Below are 21,682 nucleotides of genomic sequence, written 5' to 3'. Positions count from 1 at the left end.
AATAAACGTAAAAAAAAAAAAGCAAATATCCCATGACTTATAACCCAGCACATCTCAACTCATACCCTCAAGTCTCCTGGGACTGTTTTCATCATGCGTGAAGACAGACATCTTTTTCCTGAATGTGCTACAACAGGATACCATATTTCCTTTATGAGAAGAACCTCTATCAAAATGGAAGAAATCTCCCTTCCCCCATCAGAAGGCTTCCATTCTTGTCTGGAATGACTTCCAGGACCCAAGATATTTCCCACTGGAATTGTGATGGCACCTCATTATTTGTCCTTCCTCTCCACAGTGATCTCTGGCTTTGCCACTCCCCTACCTAAGCCTGTTTACACCAAATTATCCCAAACTGCCCCATAGCCTGTCAACCCCTCAGCACTTGAACTAAGCATAGGAAAGCAAATGATAGATACTCACAGTCATGCTAAAGCATGAGTTAGTGGTCCTCTATGGCTTAATTCTCATAAATTTATTTACTAACAGAACCTCAGAACTTCACCAGAATTTAATAATACAAAAGACGAACAAAAAGTAAGTTTTTTGCTGTGACTTGGGAGGTCTCAATGCACCGACATTAGCGAGCTTCTAATTGGGTTGCAGTTGTACTCTGGAAAGGACCTTGGAAAACATTTGTGTTTGTATACTACAAACACAATTTTATACATGCCATAAGTGGCATGTATAAAATTGATTGTACTCTCATCATTATTTTGTATTGCTTTTGTGTGTGACAGAGATGGGAGAAAGGGAGAGAGTGCTGATGGTATATAGCCAGGCCATAGATTACAATACCTCCTCACTTAGTCCTTGTAAACAGAATGACAGAGAGTCACACTTTAGTTCCTGGAAGAGATGGTATAAGAAGGAGGCCCTTGGAATTCTTTTGTCTCTAGATGTCTACTAAAAAGTTCTCTAGTTAGCTCAGGCTGGCCTGGGGCTTCCATCCTCCTCCCTCTGCTTCAGTCATAGAGCACCTATAAACAGCGTGTAAACCTGGCTTGCCTCTGTCTTCCGTTGCCAGTAGTTTTAACAAGATCTGCCTCATGTTCAGTTCATGGCGACCAAACGACTCTCTCTGGAATGACTCAGTCCTGCTGGATAACTGAAGTTCATGCCGCAGAATCTCATCATTTCATGCTTGTTGGCCATCTACTCACTTTTCCAAATGCCTGTTCCCAGCAATGAGAAACCAGTCCTCTCTGGTATATTATTTACTAGTCTTGAGTCCTAGGCATTACTGGCTTCCACGACTTAGTACTCCTCTCACCTTGCAGTCTGATCTAAGTACAACCCACCTACGAGCTCATGTCTGAAGCAACGTTCTCTTCCGGAACTGACTATACCCTCAGTCCAATCATAGATTCCCCTGGAAGGTAGGACATTCATAAGTACCATATGTGAATTCAAGGGACTGCTGAGCTTAAAGCCTGCAGGATGAGGAGGAAGACACGCAGGCCTGAGGCAAATTAGGGATCAGCCCCTATATGAAACATAGTCTCTGCTGTAAAAACCAGCTGATGCTTTGGGTGCCTGGATCCACACAGTTCTGTTTTCTAAACAGTTCTCTCATGGGTGGGGGATCTCCTGGCTTTCTACTGGGTGACAGCTTTAGATCACAGTAATTGTTCTGATTTCAGCTGAACAGGTTATATGGAAGCTTTCGTGACTGAGTTAAGGCCTATTTATTACAATGTACAATACCAACAGCCATGAAGTCTAAATCGCAACTCTAAATTTGTGTCTAAAGCTTGTGCTCACCTAGACATCTCCTCCAACCTTTTGATTTTTCTAGACAAGGAAGCAAAACACACCCATGAGAAAAGATCTCGATGGCTGGCACTTACCTGTGGGCTGTGGATAGAATTGGAACAATGAGTGGAATGTCATGTGTTCTATAATTACCTCTGCGATGAACCACCCCTCATCAGCCACCAAGGTCAAAGGAGAGACAAATTTCCCTTTCTTGTAATAGAACCTGTTGGGTATGGCTTCTTTCTCATACACGGTCATGTGTTCCACTGTGCGGAGTTTGTGATATATCTACAAAGAAAACCAAGAATGAGCTATTTGAACACTAATTAAGTACATGTTAGATCATGAAATAAGAGATCTATCTAGCTAGCTAGCTATCATCTATCTATCTAAATTCTCATATATATGTATTATATGTGTATATTTAATATGTACATATATATATGACCTACATTAAAATGAGATAGCGTCTTACTATGTATTCCTTACTGGCCTAGAATTCACTATGTAGATCAGGCTGGTCTTGAACTCACAGAGCTAAGCCTGTCTCTGCCTCCCCAATGTTACCATTAAAGGTGTATGGCACCTTTTGAGAGACTTTTGTGTAACTCACAAAGCAAGTTGTCATTATCCAGGAAGATAAAAGATCTATATGCCCTCTGACATAAGACTTGGACCTGTAGGGAATACAATGGAAATCTCTATCATGTGTGCACCTGTAGACATACATGTACAAAATAGCCCAGACATACAGCAGAAAAGACACAGCTAAGAGATAACAATGGCAGAGGTACAGAACTACTACTGTAGTTCTGGGACAATACTCTAGAAAGCAGTAAAGATAGATGCAACTATCAGACCATCACAGATGCATAGAAGACTCTCAAGGATTTCAGTTTGAGCAAATAGAATGTTGAGTAGGAAACACTGCAGAGAGTCTTATTGTATAAAACTCAAGTAATCACACAACCATACAAGAAATGGTTACTTTTTAGTGGCTTTTTTGAGCGGGCAGAAAGCTCATGAGATCTGGGAAGACATTTTAGGAGACCATAGGTCATACCAACATTCTGCTTCTATCAAATATGGGGTGTCTGTTATAGCACTATCCCCTACCACTTGGAACCTTTCTGATAATTCTTTTATGTGTAGTCAGTGATTAGTGAACACATTATAAAAGTTATTTGTCAAGATTCCACACACTGAAATTAAGTGGCAATAATGAAAGTGGCCTGACTGATGTTAAATATCACCAAAATCAGAAAAGATATGGACTCCATTAACTTGACTTCAAGATTATCTCCTACCCATACATGAATCTTATTCTTTTTATTCGATATATTTTTTTATTTACATTTCAAATGATTTTCCCCTTTTCTAGCCCCCCACTTCCCAAAAGTCACATAAGCCCCCTTCCCTCCCCCTGTTCTCCCACCAACCCCTTCCCACTTCCCTGTTCTGGTTTTGCCTTATATTACTACACCGAGTCTTTCCAGAACCAGGGGGTTCTGTTCTTGTACCTCATTTGACATGTGGATTATGTTTTGGGTATTCCAGTTTTCCAGGCTAATATCCACTTATTAGTGACTGCATACCATGATTGATCTTTTGAGACTGGGTTACCTCACTTAGTATGATGCTCTCCATCTCCATCCATTTGCTTAAGAATTTCATGAATTCATTGTTTCTAATGGCTGAATAGTACTCCATTGTGTATATATACCACATTTTTTTTGCATCCATTCTTCTGTTGAGGGATACCTGGGTTCTTTCCAGCTTCTGGCTATTATAAATATGGCTGATATGAACATAATGGAACATATATCCTTATTACATGCTGGGGAATCCTCTGGGTATATGCCCAGGAGTAGTATAGTAGGATCTTTCGGAAGTGACATGCCCAGTTTTCTGAGGAACCACCAGACCGATTTCCAGAGTGGTTGTACCAATTTGCAACCCCACCAGCAGTGGAGGAATGTTCCTCTTTCTCCACATCCTTGCCAACACCTGCTGTCTCCTGAGTTTTTAATCTTAGCCATTCTGACTGGTGTAAGGTGAAATCTCAGGGTTGTTTTGATTTGCATTTCCCTGATGACTAATGAAGTTGAGCATTTTTAAAGATGTTTCTCTGCCATCCGAAGTTCTTCAGGTGAGAATTCTTTGTTTAACTCTGCACCCCATTTTTAATAGGGTTATTTGGTTTTCTGGGGTCTAACTTCTTGAGTTCTTTGTATATATTGGATATTAGCCCTCTATCTGATGTAGGGTTGGTGAAGATCTTTTCCCAATTTGTTGGTTGCCGATTTGTCCTTTTGATGGTGTCCTTTGCTTTACAGAAACTTTGTAATTTTATGAGGTCCCATTTGTCAATTCTTGATCTTAGAGCATATGCTATTGGTGTTCTGTTCAGGAACTTTCCCCCTGTACTGATGTCCTCAAGGGTCTTCCCCAGTTTATTTTCTATTAGCTTCAGAGTGTCTGGCTTTATGTGGAGGTCCTTGATCCATTTGGATTTGAGCTTAGTACAAAGAGACAAGGATGGATCAATTTGCATTCTTCTGCATGCTGACCTCCAGTTGAACCAGCACCATTTGTTGAAAAGGCTATCTTTTTTCCTTTGGATGTTTTCGGCCCCTTTGTCGAGGATCAAGTGGCCATAGGTGTGTGGGTTCATTTCTGGATCTTCAATCCTGTTCCATTGATCCGCCTGCCTGTCACTGTACCAATACCATGCAGTTTTTAACACTATTGCTTGGTAGTATTGCTTGAGGTCAGGGATACTGATTCCCCCAGAATTTCTTTTGTTGTTGAGAATAGTTTTAGCTATCCTGGGTTTTTTGTTATTCCAGATGAATTTGAGAATTGCTCTTTCTAACTCTATGAAGAATCGAGTTGGGATTTTGATGGATATTGCGTTGAATCTATATATTGCTTTTGGCAAAATGGCCATTTTAACTATATTAATCCTGCCGATCCATAAGCATGGAAGATTTTTCCATTTTTTGAGGTCTTCTTCTATTTCCTTCTTCAGAGTCTTGAAGTTCTTATCATACAGATCTTTCACATGTTTGGTAAGAGTCACCCCAAAGAGAACCATACAAAGAATCAATGAATCCAGGAGCTGGTTCTTTGAGAAAGTCAACAAGATAGATAAACCCTTAGCCAGACGACCAAAGGGCACAGAGAAAGTATCCAAATTAACAAAATTAGAAATGAAAAGGGGGATATAACAACAGAAACTGAGGAAATTCAAAAAAATCATCAGATCCTACTACAAAAGCCTATACTCAACAGAACTGGAGAATCTGGAGGAAATGGACAATTTCCTCGACAGATACCAAATACCAAAATTAAATCAGGACCAAATAGATCATCTAAACAGTCCCATAACCCCTAAAGAAATATAAGGGGTCATAGAAAGCCTTCCAACCAAAGAAAACACAGGACCAGATGGCTTCGGTGCAGAATTCTATCAGACCTTCAAAGAAAACCTAACACCAATACTCTTCAAACTATTCCATAAAATAGAAACAGAAGGAACACTACCCAATTCCTTCTACAAAGCCACAATTACGCTGATACCAAAACCACACAAAGATCCAACAAAGAAAGAGAACTTCAGACCAATTTCCCTTATGAACATTGATGCAAAAATACTCAATAAAATTCTTGCCAATCGAATCCAAGAACACATAAAAATGATCATCCACCATGATCAAGTAGGCTTTATTCCAGGGATGTAGGGTTGGTTCAGTATACAGAAATCCATCAATGCAATCCACTACATAAACAAACTCAAAGAAAAAAACCACATGGTCATTTCATTGGATGCTGAAAAAGCATTTGACGAAATTCAGCATCCTTTCATGCTTAAAGTCTTAGAAAGAACAGGAATTCAAGGCCCATACCTAAACATAGTAAAAGCAATATACAGCAAACCAGTAGCCAGCATCAAACTAAATGGAGAGAAACTTGAAGCAATCCCACTAAAATCAGGGACTAGACAGGGCTGCCTCCTTTCTCCTTATCTTTTCAATATTATACTTGAGGTACTAGCTTGGGCAATTGATAACATAAGGAGGTCAAAGGGATACAAATTGGAAAGGAAGAAGTCAAACTATCATTATTTGCAGATGATATGATAGTCTACCTAAGTGACCCAAAAAACTTCACTAGAGACCTCTTACAGCTGATAAACAACTTCAGCAAAGTGGCAGGTTATAAAATCAACTTAACCAAATCAGTAGCCTTCCTATACTCAAAGGATAAGCAGGCTGAAAAAAAAATTAGGGAAATGACACCCTTCTCAATAGCCACAAACAGTATAAAGTACCTTGTGGTGACTCTTACCATACATGAATCTTAAAAGCACTAGGAATTCATTACTAACCACACTGCTAATTTCACAACGAAGTTGTAAAGTCTATACACACTTCCAATACTTAGCACAGGCTTAAACATTTGTGGCTAAAATTAAAGTCTGCCTGCTAACATTGGTTTGCTGGCTTTTAGCCAAATCAGACATATATTCTTTAATATAAATGAACATAAAATTGTGTTTTAATCTTCATTTCTAATTTTATTAGAGGCATTATTCACTCACATCTTTAAAATAGTCTTCAGGCTGCTGAGTAGAGAGTTATTGATAGCTCCATGAATTAATTTTTCATATTTGATTAAAAAGATGTACGGAGAATGCAGAACTATTTTGGATAAGTGAAAAATCTGCTGACATACAACAGGTCTTGCTTATTGTTGTGTCCATCACATGACATAACTGTCACCAAATACAGCCCCTACTTTTGAACCATTACCAACTGCTAGCAACTGTTGGCAACGCTCTGCATGCAAATCCTGCTGGAAGATGCTCTTTCCAGCTCAGGAGTGTTGCCACCCAAGCATTCTGGAGGTGTCACATGCCTAAGTGCCAAATTGGGACAAAGATGATCTTCCTTGCCAGGAAGACAGAGTTGTGTCCCAAGGACCTGCCAGCGTGTAACATATTCTTTCCGTTTTCATATTTAGGGAGTTGGTTACTATGTAAACTTCATCTCACAGCTGTGGAGCTCAAGGAAGAAAAAAAAAAAGCACCATTTCCCTAGTGGATGGGGAAAGGCTGAGAGCCACAGGGATGTTGACAAAAGGCTTCAACTGAGGGCGAGCAAGGTGGTGGTGAGATGGCCTATGGGACAGAGTCCAGACCCCGGCTTCCACCAGGACCCTCTGGCTAATGACAACTGTTCATAGGCAACTGCTCTGGTGGCATGAAGAGGAAGGAAGGAAAAAGTCCCCGGCTCTTCCTGGCTCCCCCGTGTCTGGCATTGTCCTCTCAAAAGACAGGTGACTTCCTGGCTCATATCCTCCCCCCTGGGAGTGGACAGAAGCAGTATCCATGCACTGGGAGGGGATGAATGTGAGCACTAAGTTGTCACCCAAGAGTGTCACCTGTCCCTTCTTACCCTTGCCATCCACTGTCAGCGCTGAGTACTGTTTTTTTTTAAATATTTTTATTTTTTATATTCTTTGTTTACATTCCAAATGATTTCGCCTTTCCCAGATACCCCCTCCCCATATGTCCCATAAACCTTCTTCTCTCCATCCATTCTCCAATCACCTCCTTCCTTTTTTTCTCTGTCCTTATATTCCCCTCCAATGCTAGATCAATCCTTTCCAGGATCAGGACCCTCTCCATACTTCTTCCTGGGAGTCATTTGTTATGCGATTTGTGCCTTGGGTATTTAGGGCTTCTGGGCTAATTAATATCCACTTATCAGAGATTACATTCCATGTGTATTCTTTTGTGATTGGGTTACCTCACTTAGGATGATATTTTCCAGATCAAACCATTTGCCTAAAAATTTTGTGAATTCATTGTTTCTAATTGCTGAGTAATATTCCATTGTGTAAATATACCACATTTTCTGTATCCATTCCTCCTTTGAGGGGCATCTGTGTTCTTTCCAGCTTCTGGCTATTATAAATAAGGCTGCTATGAACATAATCGAGCATGTGTCTTTACTGCATGCCGGGGAATCCTTTGGGTATATGCCCAGGAGAGGTATAGCAGGGTCCTCCGGAAGTGTCTTTTTGAGAGCGTAAACACAGGGTATTGATTCCCTCCTGAAAGGGACTTTTGTTCTTCATCCACACACTCTAGGAATTTAACCAGGCACCCTGGGGATCATACTCATTCAGTGGTGATATCCAGGAGTGGCACATACGTAGTCTTTGCTGTGGTCTCAGCCTGCATCTGTGTACACCCGTGGATTTCAGGACAGCTCAGTCTCACTGCCATGTTCACATGCAGAGGGCAGAGGGGCCAGACTTGTCATCGCCTTGTACACAGCTGATAAGCGAGCTGGGATCAGAACCCGAGAGGAGCGGCTGTTAAAGATGAGCCCTTGCATCTCTCATCATTATGTTTGTATCCCTATCCTGGTGAAAAGGAACTGCAGGCAGATCGGAGTGACAGCGTCATTCTAAAGGGTCTCATGAAGTGATCATTACATTCAGTGCAGGTAGATACCATTATGGAGTAAAACAGACAATGAACGACTTCACAGAGGTCACTTGCTAAGTGAGTAGAAAGCTCGGTCACCTGACACTAAAGTCCATGCTCCTAACCCTGTCCATTGTTGATTATGAAAACTCTAGGAAGGCGACAAAGCACTAGAGGCCAATGGGCCCATGTCCCCTCCCCTCCGCCATGTTGTGCCTTGCCTCAGAGTGCTTTCCTGGGGCTGGCCACAGGCTCACAACGGGCCCTCGGTCTTTCACTTGTTGCAGGTCATCCAGGCTAATGTACTTGTTCAGCTCAATCACTTTATCCATCCAGAAGATGTCAGTCATCCCATGGTCTGAGAAGAGGATGATGTTTAGGTCATGCTGCAGGCCTCGGTCCTGTGGGAGTGGATACAGGCAGTTAATCACAGTGGTGAAATTTCATACAAAGTTCTTGTGGAGAGGTGTTTTTAAACTAGATTAAAGAAGGGAGACTGTTACAATTGGAACCAATATTTGACTCCTATATCCGGGCTAAGCTGATCAATAGACTTCTTAATATTTCTAAGAAGCTAGCTGCTCTCTAGTCCAGCCAGGCAATATACATCTAGATCAGTTAAATCCCACTGGTCACTCATGTACCAAGGAGTCAGTTGGTGCCTATGTGAAAAGTACTCTCTGAAGAAAGAAGAGTGTCATGTTGGCTTAGTAAAGAATCATTGAAGGAAGAGTGAGGGGACTGGAAGCAATGAAGGAGAAGACAGGAGAAGACACCAGGTCACTTGTCCTTGCTTTGGGTCACCTGAATCCACTGGATCATATACTTCAGGACAGTGTCCACAGCTTTGAGGGCATCCTTTCTCTGAGGAGATGAGGGGCCGTAGTGGTGACCTTCTACATCGATACGTTCATGGTAGATGGCTGCTAGGTCCGCTCGGCCACTCCTGCAGAGAAGGGAATGAGAAAGCCACAGATGAGGGAGGTTTCTGTCAGATGGCTTCCTCAGGACGCATCACCCTCTATGAAGGTGTGAGAGCCCCCGAATCTGCCCAGTGAACCAGTCAAACCCCACATTTCCATGTAAATTAGGTGGGCAGATCTTGGACTCAAGGTTTCTGGTGCGGAGCAGCTTGGTGATGAGATTTGGAGGTTGTATCTGTTGGTCACCCATTCTCCTGGCCAATACTGTATTGGCTTCCAAGTCCACAAAAGTGGAGAGATGTAAGAAGATCCAGATCATGGTCCTTATGAATCCCTTCTCCTAGTCTACCATAACTGAGAAGTCAGTAAACCAGATACAGCGCTTTAAATAACTACTGAAATCTTTTTTGAGGTACTTTAAGGGCATCCTAATCAAATGCTAGATTGTGGCTCTGACTGGCAAGAATGAAAACAGTGTCACCACAGCAACTTTATTAGCTATAAATAAATTAATCCTTAGGATAGGACATCAGCAGACACACCCCAGCCATGTGCTGTATGGAGACCTGTGACAGGCTACCTTTCATTTGGACAGTAAGTACTTAAAGTACCTGCACTTTTATGAATTCCAACCCTCCCCAGAGCAAGCATTGATGGTGAAAATCCAATCCGTTTAACCCCCAGTACTGGCGTAAGAATGATCACAGCTAGCAACAAAACCAGGGGTGGTTCACTTATGGGGAGAAGGAAGAGAATTCCAGAGGATGTTCCCTCCTTCCTTCCCACAGCACTTCCCTCTGTGACCTTATCTCCACAAGGGTAGGCTTTGCCTATCCTCCAATCAAGTATCCAAAATAGATGGGAGTGATGGTGATGGTCACAATGATGGTTGTGATAGCATCCCAGTGAGCCAAGGGCTAAGAAATGAAAGATGAGCTGGAGAGATGGCTCAGCGGTTAAGAACACTGACTTCTCTTCCAGAGGTCCTGAGTTCAAATCCCAGAAACCACATGGTGGCTCACAACCACTTATAATGAGATCTGATGCCCTCTTCTGGTGTGTCTGAAGGCAGTTATAGTGTACTTATATATAATAAAAAAATAAAGCTTAAAAAAAAAAGAAATGAAAAATGCTTTTCTCTGCTTAGACCTCTATAAGAGGTAGTATTCTTGTCAACCTGCCTTATTTCTCTTGTAAAAACACTACTCTAAGTACATCTGTATACAACACACAAGCACAGACAGACAGATGCATAGACACACAGATGCACATCATCTTTCCCCTTGATATGACCTTGCCAGCATGAGCAATGGAAGAGTGTAATCTCTGAGCTGGCAGGGCCTTGGGTCTTGCCATTCTCCAGGAGAGAAACGTCTTCCTAATGCTCAGAGAGCTTAGTTTCCTTGGTCCGAGTCACACAGTCTCCATTCAGACATGTGCCAGCTCTTGCCTCCTCCAGGAAGCTTCCTCTGGTGTCTTGAGGTCAGGCCAGATGACCCTGCAGTGTGCTCCCAAGACTTAATGCTCATTGCTAAGCCTTTTTAGGTGTACGCTTCTCTCTAGATTATGAGACACTTTTACATCAGGAACATTCATTCTCCATGGTATCTCAACTCAAGTTCAACATTTTGTGCACAGTAAGAGACAACAACAATGGTCAGCTAAGTGTTGTCTCCCTAAATGGGCTATTGACCATGGCTGTGCACTATGTTGCTGCACCACCACCACCACCACTACCACCACCACCACTACCACCACCACCACTACCACCACCACCACTACCACCACCACCACCACTACCACCACCACCACCACCACCACCACCACCACCACCACCACCACCACCACCATCATTGACAGGTCTTCATAGATTCCAGGCTGGCTTTGACTCATATAGACAAAGACAACCTTGAATTTTTGATCCTCCTGCCTCCAGTTCTCCCAAGTCCTGGGATTTCAGCTGTTCGGCTGCATTTATATGGTTTTGGGTGTTAAACTCGGGACCACATGCATGCTGGATAAGCTCCAGAATTCAAGAGTTTTATACATTTGCCGGCATCACAAGATGAAGCCAGGATTTAAGCCCAGGTCCCTAGAACATGACCACGGTTATTGCTAAGAGTCAACACAATAGCCCACGACAAAGGAGATCCATTCCATACAGCCCGGGTGACCTTTGGAAATCTTTGCTCTGTTATATGACTCCCACTAACTCCCAGAAGAAAGGACAAGAAAGGACATTACAAGAAAGGACGCTAGGAGACATCCTCATTGTCTCCTAGATACTCTGTGACATGTGGGTTGACTGTTTCCAGTCCTGGAGCTTTAGGGACAAATGTCCTCACAGAAAAGCATTTACAGATTTGCACATGAAGAAGCAGACTTCAGAGGGTTCTAGAAGTTTCTCGCTCCCTGGAAGATCTCTGAGTCAGAGCTGAAACTTGAAAATGTAAATTAGGCCTTTGGATGTCCATCCGCATCTACTCCATCTTCTGAACTAGGGAAGAGACTCCAGAGCAGCCTCTGCCAGGCATTCTCTTCTTTATGGGCACGTGCCCATTACTGTTCTACTGAGCACTCTGGGGTGAACCTCATTTACAGCCCTGGGAAAACTCTGGTTTTGAGCGAAGTGAAATTTGTTAGTCAAATGTTCTTTTCTCTTTTTAGAACAAAACAAGTTGACCCTTCATTAATAAGCCCCGTTACCACCCTCCTCCACAGTACGGATTGGGTTATGTTAGTATTTAGATTTTTCTCACAAATGGTATCATTATTCGTACACGGTAATGTGAGAATGACTAATTCAAACTGCCTCTGCAGCTATACATGGTCAGGTACGAAAGGTCCCTCTGGGGCCCCACAAGTGTGTAGGTGGTGGGGAGAAGTTAGTAATAGGTAATATGATTTCATCCATATGCTGAAAAACTTGCTCATGGTCCACGGCTGGGAGGGCTCTGGGCTCTCCCTCCATCACTGCATCTGAACAGAATGAAACCGACCATAAAGTCTGTCCTGCACATAAGCCTCCACATTTATCTGCTTTATGTACTGGCATCTTAGGCATTCCAGATGTGCATCTTAGGCATTCCAGATGTGCTGGTTTACTCGCTATGTCATCTTTTTAGTAGTCCACACTTCCAGCACGGGCCCTGCATGTGCTGGAAAACCCCACTTAATACATTGGTATTAAACTAAAGCAAGGTTTACTGTGGCATTGCAGTTTAATGAAATACACCCAGGTCTCTTCATTTCATTGCCCATTGTGTTGCGGTGTATTTGTAGTGCACTGTAGGGAGGGCTGGTTTCTCCAAGGCTGTTTATCAGATTCGAAAATCTCCATGTGGTCAGAAAGCTGGAAAGTGTCACAATTTACCTGATGGCGTTGTTTCAGGAAGCTGTCAACCTCAGATGCCAGGAACACTTGATTTGGGATGCTTGCGTTATGGGGAGTACACATGTGAGAGGTTTCTGGGTTAAGATTTCACTGATTCATTAGGGACTGAAGTCCCCCAGGGCTGACAGCTCTTGCCTGTTTGGAGTTTAGCAGATAAATTCTTGGTAGCCAGCTGTTTCCTGTGTGGGTCTGGTCTCTATCACAGGTCAGCTCGTTTGTAATAGGGTTGGCTGAGGCAGATTGCATGTCTGCTATTGGCCATTTACAGCTTTAGGCTCAGGAACCAGGCCAGAAGGACATGTGGCTATCAAACCCAGTTCCCAGAAAGATGCAGGAGGCCTCCAACCCCAGGATTTCAGGGACACCTAGGTCTCCTATCACCTTATAATTCTGTCTAGATTGCTTTGCAATATAAAAAGTTCATAATGTCACATCCATTTTTCTTACTGAAGTACGTTGGGAAGAGAGAAGAATTGGGCAGAGGGAAATGGAAGCAATTTAAAGTTATGGTTAGTTCCTGACTGTTAAGAAAGATGCTTTAATGTTTAAAAAGAAGGCCCCTGAAATGACAGTATGCCCCTCCAGTATCATGTTGGGGCACTGTCCAATAAATACACTAGCTTAAAAGTCACAAAACTTCATTCATGGTTATCTTTCAGATTTCTGGAAACCTAGGTGGTAGGTAGCAGAAAAGTTATAGGATAAATTTTAAGTTTTTTTGATGGGCAGGCTGGAAACCCGAAATTATAGTTTTATCATTCTCAGTGTTACTGCTGTTTCTACATATAACAATATCTGCATCTCTTCATTCCTCAGCATCCTTTGTGTTCAGTTATGCATTTCTCATACTCTCCTCGACACGTTGACAGTCTCACTCCATTAGTAGTAAGTTGATCTGAATCTTGGCATAAGTCTTGGGATGGTTTGTATAAACTCGGCCCAGATATTAGCAGGTATGGCCCTGTTGGAGTAGGTGTGTCACTGTGGGTGTGGGTTATAAGTCTCTCATTCTAGCTGCCTGGAAGTCAGTATTCTGCCAACGGTTTTCAGATGAAGATGTAGAACTCTCTGTTCCTCCTGCACCATGCCTGCCTGGATGCTGCCATGTTCCTGTCTTGAGGATAATGGACTGAACCTCTGAACCTGTAAGCCAGCCCCAATTAAATATTCTTTTTAAGAGTTGTCATGATGTCTGTTTACATCAGTAAAACACTAAGACAAGTCTCATAAATGGAGTGAATGCATAGTAGTTTGTGAAAATTACCTTGGGCACAAATGTGGTTTCAAATTCTGGCTTCTCTTCCCAATAACGATATCTCAGATGAATGGGAAAATTATCTCTACATCCCCATTTCTCTGTCTCGGAAACCGACCTGCAGTGACTTGAAAGGGAAATGTGCCCCGTAGTCTTATGCATTTGAACCCATGGTCCCCATCTGAGGGTGATGTTTAGGGAGGTCTAGGCCATAGGGCCTTGCTGGAGAAAGCGTGTCACCAGCCATGGGTTTCGTGAGTAAAATCCTCCCCTGTTTTCAGTTCATTCTCTCTGCTTGGTGGTAATGGTTGCGATATGCACGCTCAGCTGCCAGGTCTCTACTCCAGCCACTGTGCCTGCTCCCTGCTGCCCTGCAGGGGTCTGCCATTATGGACTATAACTCGATAAAAGCACAAGCCAAATAAATCCTTTGTTCTATAAGTTGCCTTGGTCATGGTGTTTTATTACACAACGGAAAAGCAACTAATACACTGGCATTTGTGTGCTTAATGGGCTGCTGATGTAGTGCTGGTCACAGAGCAAAAAGGAAGGAAGGAAGGAAGGAAGAAAGGAAGGAAGGAAGGAAGGAAGGAAAAAAGGAAGAAGGAAGGAAAAAAGGAAGGAAGAAAGGAAGAAGGTAGGAAGAAGGAAGGAAAGAAGAAGGAAGAAAGGAAGGAAGGAAGGAAAAAAGGAAGGAAGAAGGAAGGAAAAAAGGAAGAAGGAATGAAGAATGAAGGAAGGAAGAAGGAAGAAAGGAAGGAAGGAAGAAGGAAGAAAGGAAGGAAGGAAGGAAGGAAGAAGGAAGGAAAAAAGGAAGAAGGAAAAATGAAGGAAAGAAGAAGGAAGGAAGGAAGGAAGGAAAGAAGGAAGGAAGGAAGGAAAAAAGGAAGGAAGAAGGAAGGAAAAAAGGAAGAAGGAAGAAAGAAGGAAGGAAGGAAGAAGGAAGAAAGGAAGGAAGGAAGAAGGAAGGAAAAAAGGAAGAAGGAAAAATGAAGGAAAGAAGAAGGAAGGAAGGATGGAAGGAAAGAAGGAAGGAAGGAAGGAAAAAAGGAAGGAAGAAGGAAGAAAGGAAGGAAGAAGGAAGGAAAAAAGGAAGAAGGAAAAAATGAAGGAAAGAAGAAGGAAGGAAGGAAGGAAGGAAGGAAGGAAGGAAGGAAGGAAGGAAGGAAGGAAGGGAGGAAGGGAAATGAAATGCCTTCTTCCAGTCAGCTTCATCCCTTTACCTGAGAGTGTAGATTTAGCAGGTGGCAGAGTTTCATCCCTACTGAGCAGGATCAAGCTTTTCTACTCTTCATAGCCTGTCCTCAGAGAAGAGGAACCCAGCCAGCCAAGATACTTGAACTGGCTTCCTTTACCAGGTGGAAGGAACTATTTTGCTCTCTATCCATTCATTTATGAACTTCAACAGTGCCTGGAGTTCTGAGATTTGAGATGGCCAAAGGAACTCCTCTGGAGCCGTATGCAGTAGTTCAGAGGTCAACTAAAGTTCTTAGCTGTGTCCCTTGCTGCTGCTACCCAGAGCTTGCTTTTTTTTATTATTTTATTTTATTTTATTTATTTATTTTTTTTGGCCTTTCTATGTTATTTTCCATTCTGGGTGCTAACCTTGGACCCGATTCATGATGAATGGCAGGTACTTCATCATTAAGATACCTTACTTACTAAGGTACTTAGTACTGGCCTTCACTCCTGTGGCCCAGACAGAACTTGAACCTTTGAGCCTTCTGTCTTAGCATAGTTGGGATTATGGTGTTGTGCTACCAAGCCTGGATTTCAGGGCTCTGTTTAACAGGTTACATGTACAATCTGCTTGGCACCATGTTGGAAGCAGTTACTATACCCTCCATGCAACCAGGGGTTCCTGGTTACCTCCTGATCCCTCTTCTTCTACTCCACAAACTATTCTTTAGTTGGTCTTTAGCACCAGATACAGTTTTTTTTTTTTTACTCACTGAACCATGAGCCTCCTGCAAACAGAATTTCCAAGACAATGAATCAAGTGATATGGGCCATAAACTGCCTTGTGTTTTGGAAGTGGAGGGTGGGGGGTTGGACTGCTGCTGAAATGTCTCTGAGTAAGACTTTGTGTTCAAGGTCTAAATGATCTTTCTTAAGTTATGTCCCATTCTCTCTGGAAGGTAGTCAAACTCTATGAACAATATAGATTCAGAGGGGTGTGTGTGTGTGAATACTTATGTGTGGAAATTTCCAAATGCTCTTCAAATTATAGTTAGGAATCCAAGATAGAACTGAACCAAAAGAACTCTAGTGTCTGAACTTGCTGCACCAGGCAGGGCTATCTGATGGGAAGCCAGCATTGCCTCAACACACCTACCACAAGAATTCCATTCCTTTGCACCATAGGCACAAATTCACACACAAGTGCTTACATGCAGTATGGGTGTCATTGATCTAGATTGTTCTAATCTGGCTAAGACTATCAACCACTTCATTCCTGAAGACAACAGATTTGATTTTTGCATGAGTAAAAGCATTGACTCATAAGCATTAATCTCTAGTCTGCTTTGTAAGAAGGAATTGAAAGAAGGGCTTGTTTGTTTGTTTGTTTGTTTGTTTGTTTTTCCTGAAGGAGGACCTAGGTCATCCCACTGCCTTCCTCAGTCAGTGGCTTCAGGTCTTCAGGCTTCAGGTCTTCTCATTCCAATATTCCCTAGCTTAGAGATGATGAGCAGGGGTCAGCATCTCCATTCTTCACTGTCATTCCATAAAAAGAAAGGACTTAGATTATGTTAGAGATGGTTTTTCTACCTCCATGTAAAGAGGTTGTTTTTAACTGCCCTGTTAATTCGGCCAGTATGAAGACCCCTCACAACAACTGCATTAGTCTTGCCCAATCCTGCCCAGATCTACACTGTTAAAATCCAGAAACTTCATCTAGGTCACAGACTATGTGAGTAACAAACAGTCTGTGGAGTTGAAGGTCATGCGCCTGGTGTTCTTACCCCATGAATGGTCTTGAGTTGGGAAAGTAGCGCCCCAGACCATACCACATGAAAACCTATCCTGAGGCCAACTGCATAGAGTTGCGGTTCTCTGTGGCCTTTTCTTTCTAAAGGAACCCAAGCCTTCACACACACACACACACACACACACACACACACACACACACACACACACAGTACTCACACATCAGTACCACCAAGACAATAGCAACAATCTGAAAATCTTCCCCATTTCCCAATTTTTGAGATAAAGATGCATCTCCCTGGAGTCCTACTATCTTGTGGTAAGGCTTGACAAAGAAAAGCAAAAGGAGGGACTGGGGAGGTCATTCATTGGTTAAGAGCTCTGACTGCTCTTCCGGAGATCCTGAGTTCAATTCCCAGCAACCACATGGTGGGTCACAACTATCTATAAGGGGATCTAATGTCTTTATCTGGTGTGTCTGAGGACAGTGATGGTATATTCATATTCATAAAATAAATAACTTAAAAAAGAAAGAAAAGCAAAAGGAAAAGAAGCCCACATATCTTCTCTCAAGGATCTAGAGCCCCATTTTTTATTCCTCCTGCATTCTGATGGAAGTTAGCTAATAAAAATAAGGATGTCTGGTTAAATTGTCCACCACTGGTCTACAGCTCACGCAACACTCTTTGCTATTTTCCCTGTGACCACTGAGTTGGATACAGAGAGTCCATTCAATTTCCAACACATGATAAATGTGAGACATGTATAAATGCACTGATAAGCATGCTGTTGGGACACATGGAGGTGTTTGCGTGACAATTATGAGCCACATGCTTGTATTACTCTTGGCAGTAGGGTATGGCGATGGCTAGCATTTGGGAGATGTTGGATATAGAGTAGTCACAGAGCGGTCCTGATGTCCCAGCCCTGTTCATCAGCCACACGTGCTGTGCAAGCATGCTTTGCCATAACCAGACAGCAACACAATATACTAGCTCTGCAAGCACATAGCTTCCTAGCCCTTGTGGGCAAGAATAAAAGAAAGTAAGAAAGAAAGAAAAAGAAAGCAGATGAGGTAACAACCAGCATCGTGTAAGACACACAATACATAAAGTATGTGAAGAACATTTGCTCAAAAGTTAATTTTTCCCAGACTCTGCACCTTCTAAATACCACCAGAAACAAATTACATGAACAAGTTCATTTTTTAAAATTTTTAAATTTCAAAGTCATTTTCTCCTTAAGTCAATTGTGCTAAACCATTCTGATTTATTGAGAATGGTTTAGCACCTCTTGATTGATTTCACACGGGTAGCATGGTCTCAAAATCAGCATGGGACAGGGTCCTGCATTTTCCTTGGCTAATCCTGGATGAGTAGCAAACACTCTCAAGGTTGGGTCAGAAAAGGAAGTGAAAGTGTCAGTCACCAGTCACCTCTGTACCGAGGCTACCTTCAACTACAAGGACAACCCAACTGCAGAGCAGATCCTTTGGTTCCTTGGAGGGAACCTCACTCAATTGCTCATCTTTGCATCCGAGGCAATCTTGGAGTCCCATGCATGATTGGTCACTGGTATGAAGGACAGTCGTAATCATAGCCAGTCGCTGCAGTTGGTGCCAGTGATTCATGCACTGGGTTTAGGAAAGGTGGTTCTCACTGTGCCTCACCGGAAACCAAGCTGTTTCTTTTGCAAGGTCGAAGGTCTTGTCCTTATCCGTATACTCTAATTCTATCTGTGTCTTCTGCTTTGACTCCACCTAGGAAACCCATTCAACAACCAAGGTGACCTCTAATCCAGTTCTAGAAACGGGAGCTCCCAAGCTCTGACACCTCCTTGATGATTGCTAAAGCAAGCTCCCAACTGGAACCCCATCTTGGCAGCCCCACTACTTCTGGTTGTGATGCTTTGTGTTTGATGTGGTCATCAGTTCCCCCGAGAGACCCATGTACTATTCTGAAGAGAGGAATTGGACTTTGCATGTTTCCCACTCTGTATTTGTCCATGAGCAAGAGGAAAATGTACCTTGTTCTAATGCACTAATGTGCTTTGCACATTTCAAACAAGGGGGTTGAAAGGTAACTTCTCCAAACTCATCTGGTCACAGATCTGTCCTTCAGGCAAATACTCGTTGAAGTTTTTGTATGAAAATACTGATGCTCGAATGCTTACTACACTGTCTAACAACATGAAAAGGAGATCTTCAAACCCTGGGTATTTTCTATCTTCTGTTCACCATTTCCAAACAGTGTTACTGCACACAGTTACAAACAGCCAGTACACCACAGACCAAGCACTGCATAAAACTCTCTGAGGCATTTCACCTAGGGCCAGCTTTCCTAAACCTCTTTAGGCTTTGCTATTCATCCAAGAAACAAGGAAGAGGGAAGGCATGGCCCAGTGGGTAGGGGTGCTTGCTGGGTGATGGTGGCACTTAAAGGGGCACCTGCCTTTAATCCCAGCAATCAGGAGGCAGAGGCAGGTGAATGCCTGAGTTCAAGGCTAGCCTGGTCTACAGATCAAGTTCCGGGACAGCCAGGGCTACACAGAGCAACCTTGACTCAAAAACCAAAGCAAAACAAAAGTCTTTGCTTTTTACAGAGTTTGCTCCACAGAACCTATGTCAGGTGACTCACAGCTGCCTACAACTCCAGTTACATGGGACTTGACTATCCTCTCCTTTGCAGACACCTACATCTGCTCTAAACACACACACACACACACACACACCTGATCTAAACACACACACACACACACACACACACACACAGCTTTTTTAAACACAAGGAATAACAATGTTTTAGCTGAAAATTTGGGACACTTACTTTAATGAGTCGAGAGCATCACTAACTGCATTTGCAAAGTTGATATCCGTTGGGACGTTTTTATATTCCAGGCAGTAAGTTGGTCTGACACCAAGAATCTCAACTTCACACCCTAACAAGGAAAAAAAAGTGGAAAATAGTTATTGTCTCCAATAATTAAAATAGGGCTAAGAGCCTATTCCATAAAACACACATCAGTCAAAATATTTTTGTACCTTTTCATAAACTAAAATAACTTATTCCTGGTTAAGTTGTATATTTAATTATAATTCTACTTCACTGAAGTAGTATCTTAAATGTAATACTGGAATCTCATGACCGAAACTGCCCCACAAAAAACAATATAAATATTAATTACTATACCAAAATCTCTCTCTTTTTTTGTAGATTTCATAAATATCACCTTCTAGTCTAATGTCCCCCAGCCAGAGAATTATAAAACAGCTTCACTATCCTGTGATAAAGAATAACTTTGACTTTTGAGTTCTAGCAGCAAGCCAGTTTCACCGAGTTAAAGCAAGAGCCTTCCCTCTCCCAAAAATAAGAGTCAAAAACTTGGTGTGAATCTGTTCAAGTTTTCTACTGCAGACTCTCAGACAAGTGGAAGTCTTGTCCTGGAGGAAGAAACACTTAATCAGAGTATGCGAACACAGAGCTGCTGACAGGTGAGCCAGTCTCAGTTTACATTTGTTAGGCAAATATTTATTGGCATTTACTATGAGCTGTTGAGGCTGAGAAAACAAAAATGAATCAGCCGGTGTCTCCTTCTCAGAGCAGTCCAGAGTCTAGTCTTATGGGAAAGAGGGAAGCGTGTGTTGTATGAAGTCTGATTACAGTGCCCACTTTCTAGGTGGTAGAGGAATTCAGCGAGGAGCAGACTTTCCCTCCTGACAGTCTTGCTTGAGTCCTTGTCCATGACACGGTGCAAAAGGCACAGCCAAGGCTATGGGGGATAGAAGTGGGGCTTGGGGGTAGGGTGCGGTATCAAAACAAAGACACCACCAGATGTGGCTCTTGTTTGCAGCTCAGGGAAAATGGCTTCTAAGTGGAAATGAGCAAAAGTGGGGGACATAAAATGGGGGGGGGGGAGTCCACCAGGAAGCAGGCAGTCAGGCAATGTTGAGCGCATCTGCCAGGTGGTTCCTGTTGATGTAAAAGATAGCAGAGGGACTCCTAGGCAGATTCACTCATTAGCATAAAAGATATGGTGCTGCAAAAAACGGGGCTGCATGAGTCACTACTAAATGACTACTAAAGGAAAAAAGAGAAAGCATCACTTTTTTAAAACCAAATATCAAAATGCATAACAGTAAAAAAAAATAATAATAAAAAAAAAGAGGATGGGATTCAAGAGACAAAACCAAACATTTTAGTTTTAAAGCAACCGTAGGAAAATCCGGAAGGAGCTGTGACTCCACATAGACATTATGTGTACAGACTGCTGCTTACCTGTCATGTCTATGCACACACAGAGGAATCTCGGTAGTGTAACTACGAGACTGTGTCCTTAACAGAAATTAATTCGACATACAATGAATCGTCTGCCACGATGACCCGTATCTACTATCCTAGTACTCGGAAGGCTGAAGCAGGAGCATCAGGAGTTAAAGACTTGTCTATTGGTGATACAACATTGGTAGCTAGCCTGAGTTTTGTGAAGCCCTGTACCAAAGACTTCAACAAACAGATAGAACGAGTAAGCTATATGGAGAATTTGGGGATTGTTATTGATGGTGTGAATTCAATAGATTTTAATTTTTTACCTCCGTGAGCATCAGATGCGAAGCTTTAAATGCAATTGACGGGCAAGCTGAGCATATTTGCATCCATAAATAAAATCTCACTACTTTCCAAAGAAGCAGAGGAGTTCTAAGCACGATGAATACAATCTGACCACAGGGAACAGCATTAGGAATTCAATTGTAATAGTTAACTAAAAAATAATGCTAACCACTTACAAATTTGAAAGAAAACTGTTGTGTGAATTGATGCACAGGCGGAATGAAAAGTCCTTGACAGGCTAGTTATTAACCACAGTGAAAATCCTATACTTCTCAACGTCAAGGGACACATGTTTTACTTAGGCCACGAGAAAAATCA

The 21,682-nt window shown here is 42.4% G+C and overlaps 1 protein-coding gene across 1 annotated transcript in view; it reads right to left on the bottom strand.

Annotated features, from left to right (window-relative positions):
• Positions 1-21,682, bottom strand: part of Enpp6 (ectonucleotide pyrophosphatase/phosphodiesterase 6) — a 104,345-nt gene that overhangs the window by 17,458 nt on the left and 65,205 nt on the right. Inside the window, exons 3-6 of the mRNA XM_052162694.1 lie at positions 19,583-19,694; positions 9,062-9,203; positions 8,479-8,658; positions 1,909-2,046 (exon numbers count right to left, since the gene is read on the bottom strand). Of these exons, the coding sequence (XP_052018654.1) occupies positions 1,909-2,046; positions 8,479-8,658; positions 9,062-9,203; positions 19,583-19,694 (572 nt within the window). The remainder of the gene's footprint in view (positions 1-1,908; positions 2,047-8,478; positions 8,659-9,061; positions 9,204-19,582; positions 19,695-21,682) is intronic.

The sequence above is a fragment of the Apodemus sylvaticus genome, chromosome 18 (assembly GCF_947179515.1).
Source record: "Apodemus sylvaticus chromosome 18, mApoSyl1.1, whole genome shotgun sequence".
NCBI classification, from domain to species: domain Eukaryota; kingdom Metazoa; phylum Chordata; class Mammalia; order Rodentia; family Muridae; genus Apodemus; species Apodemus sylvaticus.
This window is presented reverse-complemented; position numbering and strand designations above follow the sequence as displayed.